This window comes from Gavialis gangeticus, unplaced genomic scaffold (assembly GCF_001723915.1).
Source record: "Gavialis gangeticus isolate Ggan-Ray unplaced genomic scaffold, GavGan_comp1, whole genome shotgun sequence".
Classification (NCBI taxonomy): domain Eukaryota; kingdom Metazoa; phylum Chordata; order Crocodylia; family Gavialidae; genus Gavialis; species Gavialis gangeticus.
In genome coordinates, this window is record NW_017729031.1 from 100280197 (window position 1) to 100288895 (window position 8699).

The window sequence follows — 8699 nt, forward strand, 5'->3', positions numbered from 1 at the left end:
AAAGCACTGGCCAGCCCCCAGGCCGCCCTGCCCTTGGCCTCCCTCTGCCTGGAGCACCGCCCCCCCAGCCCAGCCGCTTTGCGTGGGCCGCCCTCATTGGCGTGCCGGCTCCTTCTGCCGACTCCCCATTGGCGGAAGAAGGAGGCGGAGGTGGGACTAAGGCGTCTGGGGCTAGGGGCGCGGGGAGGGCGGAGCGCAGGCGGGCGGCGCAGGGGAGCGGCTCTAGCAGGAGCAGGCGGAGGAGGGGGAGCAGGAGGAGGTTGCGGTATAGCGAGCTGCCATCTCCTGAGCGCCCAGCAGTGCCTGCGGGCAGAGAGGTAAGGGCCGCGGCTGCTGGGCGGCAGCTGGAGCCGGAGGCGTTGCCAGCCCGTGCCTGGGCAGGGCTGCTCGCTTGCACTGCGCTCGCCCTCGACCCTGCCGCGGCCCTGCCTGGCAGGGCTCTCCAGGGGAGCTGTCAAGGGGCAACACACCTGCAGCCCCTCCCCCCCCCCACCCCCGTGGCCACAGCCTGGCACCTTGCTCCGAGCTGCAGGTCTCTCTCCGTGGGCACCTGCCTTGCCGTCTAGTCTGCACTTGGCAGCAGCGCAGCTTGGTTGGGAGCCCCCAAAACCCACTGGGGGCGACTCGGTGGTGCAGGGACCCGTCACCTTCAGACCTGGCCCCTTCCACCTTCCTCACCCACCCTGCTTTGGCAGGCGAGGCTCACGTTTACGTCACTTGATGTTTTATATTTTCCTCTCCGCAACGCAGGGTCTAGAGGCAGGGCAAGGCTTTGCTAGCCGGCACCTTGATTCAGGAGCCAGTTTCAAGTGGGAGAAATCTGGGGCTTGGTCTGCCAAAAGATCCCCCTCCCCCATCTTTCCCTGCCGTCATTCAGCCTGACCGGGTTGGCAGGGTGAGGGGGTAACGCTCTGGAAACCAGCAAGTGGGAATTCAAAGCTTTGGAAATGGAAATCAAATCACAGCCACCACAGAACGGACAAATGGGCTGTCTACACAGAGAGGTGGCCCATTGTTTAGCTGGGATCATTTCTACCTTATTAAGTCTCTGTTCTGTGTGGGTATTTTTTTCCCCCAGTATAATCTAGATGGTAAATCTAGGCCAGCAGAGTTATACTGTAGTAACTCCTTGTGTGGTATGCCTTTTTTTTTTTTGTGGTGGTGGTGGTATAAAAGTGGCTTTGTTCAGGAGATTTGTTTCACTTCCAAAGGGCTTCGTGCTAAGCTGAGAGAAAGTCTGTCATACCGAAATAACAGCATCTATCCATGGTGGTTAATTGGTTTAGTTAGACGAGTATGATAGGTACAAATTTCCCTTCTGATATAGGGTCTAAGGGACAAAATCTGCTTCCAGTCTTTGCCTATATTTTGGGCTACATGATGATACCCATACATCTGTATAGCCAACCCTTTCACCAGGGTAAACTAGAAGTGAACAGACAAATATTGGTCTGCACCAAGTCTAATTTGCTTAAATCCAGTGCAAAATTGCCTTGATTTCCCCCCTCCCCCCAATAAAACTACAGCAGAAGAGGGACATAAAATATACCAGTGTAGGTGTTGTCTGTCCAATGCTTACCTTGGACTAGCCATTTGTTCAGTGCTTTCACCTGCTCCCAGCCACCTACTGGCAAGGCACTATAATAGCTACCCTGGACTAAATGTTTGTCTCTATCCCAGATTTAGGTACCATTACATTGGTGCACAAGACGAACAATATAAATTAATGTTAGTGTCAGTCATTTGTCTCCTCCAGTAGTTCACAGCCTCTTTGGGTACCCCTCATTAGACGCATGCCAGCTCTTAGTTTTCACTCACTTTTTTTAATATGGAAAAATAACTGAGCAATTCTTCCATTGCAAAGAACATTGCAAAACACAACAGAGCAGAATGTGCTTGGCACTATGGATTCCTATTTGGAATCACTGGCTGCATCCATATGAGTGGGGACATTTGGTTCCCCAGGGACAACTAGCAGTGGGACACTTTGTGCTGCATCTAGTTGTCCCCAGGGAACGCCTGTGCCCTGCACCCTCTGGCATATGGCAGGTTACGCTGGGTGGGGTAAGGGAGGCTGGGTCCAGCTCAGTGCAGACTTACCTGGGGTCCTAGGGGCCTCCTGGGGCTGTAGCAGTGGTGATCCTGCCGCTCAGAGCCTGGGCAAAAGCCAGAGCACCAGGCTCTGGTTTTGAGCAGCATGCACCACTCTGCTTTTTTTTTATTTGTGCAGGTTTTTTTAACCCAGGATATCCAGGGGTCAAACCCCCACTGCGCTGCTCCCTTGCAGCATGGAGAACAGCTGAATGTGCAGTATGTGGCACTGTGGGCAGGTCTGCGGTGCCACATACCACTTGGCCATTCTCATTTGGACATGGCCTCTGGGTTTACCTTGGGTTTATCATAGGTAGGTGTTTGTACATCTAACAGTGCTGATATTGCATGGTACCCAGTGGCACTCTTCAAAGGATGTCATGGCATTGTGTGTACTGTGGCACCATAGTTGAGAATCACTGTCTTAGATACTTGAGTTTAAGCCAGCACCATAATTGCACCATTGTCCAAATACACTTACTCAAAAGTACATTGCATCTTGCACTTAGGTTAGCGTGTTGCACCATTTGGAAACAGATGAGTTGCTAAACTACAGAAGAAAATCTCTGCCAGTGATTCCAAATTTATACTGGTTTCACTGAAAGTAAAATTTTATTTGTAGGATATTTTCCCCTAAACCTGAAGTAAGAATTAATCACTGTTGTTCAGGATTTAATATCAGCTGTTTTGTTAACTGTTATCAGGAGATAAATTGCTAAAAGATCTCAGAGGCTTTGGCAGAACTAGGAACAAAAAAAATCTCCAGCTCTCCTGATTGGCAATCTTGTGCTCTAATCACAGGTGGGAACTCCTTCACCAAAAGCCAAGCTCAAAAAATAAGCCTAGAAATAGTCTGTGATACTCAGACCACAGTCTGATTTGAAAGTGGCTTTTCAATTTATCCTCTGCAGCTTCAGCACTGAATAAAAAAATCATATTTTTAAATTTGAAAAATTCAGTATTTTTAAAGTAATTTGTCCCAATTTAAATTATTTTTAATATTTATTTTTAATAAACCTGTTTAAAATGAAATCTGAATATAATCCAGGCTAGTAAGGCCTGAAATATTATTGTCTCAGAATATTAAGGAAAAAAATGGTATGTTGAATCCATAGCTCTTAGAAATTCAACATAAAAATAAGGGAGGGGAAAAATTGTCTAATTTTAAAATACTTGGAGGAGGGCCTGAGTAATTTAAGAGATTGGCCTCATTTTCAAGAAACTTAGGTGAGTAGGATTTAAGTTCCAATCACTTTCATTTAGCCTAGGAAAATTTTTAAAAAGATTTAAGTTGAAATAATCAGTTTAATTCATGGATTACAGTTGATTTCTCTGCATGATCATAACTTAATTGCAAGTATAAAGTGTGCTTTGGTAAGAAGCGTTGTGTACCCACAGCTTTTAAGATTGTTTTGTTTAATAATAAAAAAAATCAAATTTATGTTGTTTTATGTGTGTTAGATGTCAGGTATTTTCCTAATGCAACTGATTGACAAAATTAGGAGCAAAAAATAACTACTAGCAAATAAGCAATATCAGTTACCATATTTTAACCCCAAATAAAATAATAAAAATGTTAACGTAGTAAGATATATAAATTGGTTAAATATACACGATTGCTGTATACATCATGCAGCAAAAAAAAAGTTGTGCAAAAACTCCATTTAGCTTTAAATATTCATATTTCAATGGTTATGTCAACCAGTGTAAGTGCACCTTTCATGAGAAAATTAATGGAAGTACAGATGGAAAAGTTTTAAATTGAGATTTTTTTTTTCACTTGGCAGTTTAAATCAATGATTTGAATGCCTTCATGTAAATCTGTCCACCTTGGCAGAAAGTGATGTTAAAGAAGTGTGGGGGGGTTTTCTTGCTGGTTTTCACTGTGTGCATTGGGCTGGTCTCTCCTGAATAATACAACACAAGCACTATCTGTCTGTAATACAGTAAAACTACTGCATTTTCTAATAGGGATGCAAATAGCTCCCACCTTATTACAGATAAATCAAACAGAAAATAGTATTATGCTCACATGTTGCCTGAATCCTGTCTTATGCTTCTTGAATACTGAAGAACTGTTGTAGGACTCTGAAGTGGACAAATGGAAGAGAATGGTAACAGTTAATACACAAAGATACAAATATGACTGTATCTGCTGCCGTGACAAATGGGAAAAGATTTTTCGTGCTGCCGGAGGATAGTGTAAAAGTGTTTCCTTATTATGCAATGCTATGCTTGCTCAGTTTAAAAAAAAAAAACTTGCACGGACATTGCTGTACAACTCATGATTCCACACTTGGTAGCCATCTTGGAGAACAGAAACTTCAAAATCTCAAACAGCAAAAACTGAATCAAAGGGTAACATAAATCAAGTTACCCATTCTTGCATGCAATTTTGTAAGTAACAAAATAAATAAAACCATATGTAGATGGTGAGATACATTTTAAAATGGATATTAAGGTTCAACAATGTTCCCAGGTTAAAAGCAACTAGAAAAGACTTGAATAAAATTCAGCTTCCAGATTCTTCTGGGTAAGAGGGCTTCAGATATTTCAGAGAACATTGAAAAATGTAGTGAACAAAATGTCTAGATCAGCATTGCACTTGACAAAAGTTTGGATAGTAACAATATCCCCCAGTTATTGATATGTGTCAGAGCAAGTACTTGGGAGCTAGATGTGACCAAAAGACCTTTTGGATCTGAGAACATTACAAAATGGTGGTAATGGAGAAGACATAAAAATCACTGTCATGGATGTCCTCAAAGTTTTTTGATTAGCACTAGAATAAGTAACAGCCTTACAATAAACAGGGCTCTAGCTATGAGTAAGAGAAGCAGTGCTGTTTCTTTGCTTTGGCAAAAACTGAAATGTGAAAAATCAACTTATGAAATTGTCTCTTCTCACTGCAAGAAATGCTTCCTGCTGTACAATACAAAGTTTTCTTGGCTTAGGACATCATGAAAGAGCTTATTGAATTGGTCTGTTTTATCAGGACAGGAGCCAGGGACCACCAGCCATTCAAAATTCTGTGGGAAGAATTTGAGACGGAGTATGGTGATTTGCTCCTACAATGACTTTTTTTGGAAACTAGTAAACAATCTTCCTCATTGCAAAATTAGCCAGGAAGTTTATCTCTGTCTTCCCATCAACCTACAAATGCAAAGCATCCTTTTCTGTAGTAATTCAGATCAAAAGTACTAGGCAAAATATACTGTCCAAAACGAAAAACATCTTTGAATTGTGGGGACCACTCTAGAACCAGGCCTTGTATTGAAGTCATGTAGCCTGCTCACCTCTGTGGGCATAAGAATCAGACAACGTCCTGTGTTTCTGCAATTTTAATAATACAGGTGTTTCTGTGATAATTGCAAATAAATGGCGAAGTGTTCAAAATGCATATCTAGTAAATGGAAAAGAATGATCATTTTAGAGGGGGCGCGGTTCTGCAGTACATAGTTTTTTCTCCTTTAAGCATGAGTGGTTGTCAGAGATCACCTGGCAGTATCTTTGTTGATGTGGCTCTTTAGTTAACACTGACTGCTGATATTGATCCTGGGGTGGTATTTATTTTTAAATAAATGGGCTAGTATGATTTGTGCCAAAGTATTGGTTATGGCCATTTTATATAGTGTTTTTAAATAACTACTAGGCAGGCATATTTAATATTGGCAGAGAGACCGTCTTTGGACATTATGTATAAAATTTCAGAATGTTTCAGATCAGTATTATTCAGATCAGTGTGTCAAGATAAGCTTATTAACACAAGGCTGCAAATTATTAGCACTTTTTGAGACTCTGTCTTTTAAAGGGAGTAAATAATCTTAATGATGCATAGCCTAGTGGTTGGAGCACAAGACTGATATCAGGAGTTCTCTGTTCTAGTCCAGAACTCTCTGACTGTAGGCATGTCACTTAGCCCATCTGCCCGTGCTTCCCTCTCTGGAAAGTGGTATGCCACCCCTTTTCCTACCCCAGAGGGTTCAGGAGAAGCTCAGTTCATGCTTAGGAACAATTCTGATGCTATTTCATAGTTTGTTAAAATTTGAGTGTAATTCACTATTTTTTTTAATTTAAAGAAAAATCTCAAAAAAGGACACAAATGCTGAATATGAATTACTAGTATAATGACTTCCTACTGTAAGTGAGGACCAGCCTCCCCAGTCCTCCCACCAGTGTATAGAGGGCTTCATCCTGCAAACATCTGTGCCTCTGTACAAATTTACTCTTGTGAGTAGTCTTGTCAAAGTCGGTGGGATTATTCATCAACATGTACACTGCCCACACTCAACTTTACTGAACAGGGGCCTTGAGTTTTTCTTCTTTCTAACTTTAGGACTTTAAAATAACCAATAAAAACCACATACAAGAACTGGATTGCATTTGAAGGGGAAAAATGCCAAGTCATAGCTCTTGCCTAATAAGAAGCAGTAACTAAGAGATTGTAGAGCATAGAGTATGTGCTCAGTTAATTTTTGTTGTTGTTGGCAAGGATCAAAGTGCAAATTTGAGTGTTGAATCTGAAGGTAGAATCAAATGCTTTGAGGATTCATCTGTTGTTTTCCAAAAACAAATCTATTCCAGTGTTTGTTTAACCCAATAGCAAAGCATTCAAGTCAGAATTAAGATTGAAGCTACTTTAAAAACAACAAACTTGACATTTCTGTACCACTCTGCCTCTAAAAACAGTCGTGAAGCATAGTGACGTTGTGTATAGAAGCATGCTGACGTGATCTCTATTGAAATAATGTATTATCCTAAACCCAATATTAAAAAATAAATCATGGTGTGCCTTCTCCTTCTTTCTGCTCCCCATCATGACATTCCCCTCCACCCCCACCTTTTAATACAGTTCCTCATGTATGTCTTTTAACCTTTGAGTCTTTGGGAAGCATTATAGTCCTATGTGGTGGTGGTGGTGGTGTTGCTTTTTGAGCCTTTCCTTCTCACCCCCTCCCCACCGCATGAACATTCTGATTCTTGCTTAATCAGATGCATTTGGGAGCTGATGAGACTTTAAGAGGAACACCAAATATGATGAGATCCACAATCAAATTGTAAGTGCTGGCACTACTTTCTCCCTCTCCTTCCACCAGTCAGTCACACGCTCTTCCCATCTTCCTCCAGAGCTAGAAATAGAGCCCAGGAATTTAAATGTTTTTTGCCAATAAGGTGAACACGGGCCTCAAACAGGGGTTCACTTCTAGTGGGGGAAACTTTTGAGATATTTCTCCTGCTAGAAATTGCTCTGGGAGAGGAAACAGTACAGGCACCCAACATGAAGCTGTCCTCTCTCCCTTGCTCTCTGCACCTTCACCAGAAGGCTTAGGGAGCTGGCTGCTCCACTCTTCCTGGTCCTGGGGAATTGGAACAGCAGAGCAAAGTCTCCTGCTAGGTCCCCAAACTGGGGGCCCTGATGGGGCTACGGGCACCAGCTTTTTCTTTTATATTTCAAAGCTGCGTGTGCAGCCTTGCACTTTGAGCTGCAAGTGCGGAGCTCTGCATGTACCACGTGAGGTGAGCTTCTCCCCTGAAAGGCACTTCAAAGCCAGTACCCTCATCTCCCCCAGAGTGGAGGAAACGGGGCAAAGCCCCCAGCCTGTTCCCTGAATCAAGCACTCCCTGGTCTGGGGAAGAGGTAGGGAAGCATTGCCCCACTGTTCCTCTCCCCTTCCAGACTGGTCCCGGTGAGTGCAAAGCCCTCAGCCCAAAGTGATTCTTGCTGCTTTCTTCTCCTTCCAGACCAGATCAGGAGGGGCTCATACAAGTGTTCATTCTTGGAAGATAAATTCTTACAAAGGAGATCTTCCAGTCTGACACCTGGAAGATGTTTTCCTAGAAGGGCATGTTTCCCTTGGAGAAAAAATTATGTGAATACTTGCACACATCACTTCTCCTGGAAGAAAGTCAATTCTCCTGGTAGAATTGTAATACTTGTATGAGGATATATCTTCATGTTTTTGCTTGCTCCAGCTGCATCATAAGTTAGAGACCTCATACAGTTAAGAGCCTGTGGGAATGAATCTCTTTCATACTGAAGGTTTTTTACATTGCTCCACAGACCTTGAAAAGGGGGGAAATTACGGATGCGCCAGTGTAAAGGGACCTTGGTAGAAATAAGCATCAAACCTTTTTGGTCTAATTTTCCACATGGATACAATGGTGTAAACTGAAACAGCTCCATTAAAGTCTGTGAGATGAGATCAGATTCTGCCTGTAAAATGGGGTTTTGCAAGGGCTGGTGCTCTTCTCTTTCTTTATTCTTTCCTTTGTGAGGGTCAGCATTTGCCCTATTGGAACCTCTGTTTCTTCAGTTCATGTCACAGAAGTGTGCCTGGCTGAATATGCATGCCATATGTTCTTTTCTTTTTTATCTTATTTAGTTCAAGATGTCCAAAAAAATCCATGGAGGGTCTGTTGTGGAGATGCAAGGAGATGAAATGACCAGGGTGATTTGGGAATTGATCAAAGACAAGCTGATTTTTCCATATGTGGATCTGGATGTACACAGGTAACCACCCTCATATACCACACTTACTCCAATCTAAGTCGACCTTGAATTCCTTATTATTCCCCTGAGAAATCAGTCTCTCCTCTAAAACCCCTTT

General features: G+C 42.7%; 1 protein-coding gene across 1 annotated transcript in view; it reads left to right on the forward strand.

Annotated features, from left to right (window-relative positions):
* Positions 1-217: 217 nt before the first annotated feature.
* IDH1 (isocitrate dehydrogenase (NADP(+)) 1, cytosolic) overlaps positions 218-8699 on the forward strand; it is a 47592-nt gene continuing 39110 nt past the window's right edge. Inside the window, exons 1-2 of the mRNA XM_019523449.1 lie at positions 218-317; positions 8475-8602. Of these exons, the coding sequence (XP_019378994.1) occupies positions 8481-8602 (122 nt within the window). The 5' untranslated portion in view covers positions 218-317; positions 8475-8480. The remainder of the gene's footprint in view (positions 318-8474; positions 8603-8699) is intronic.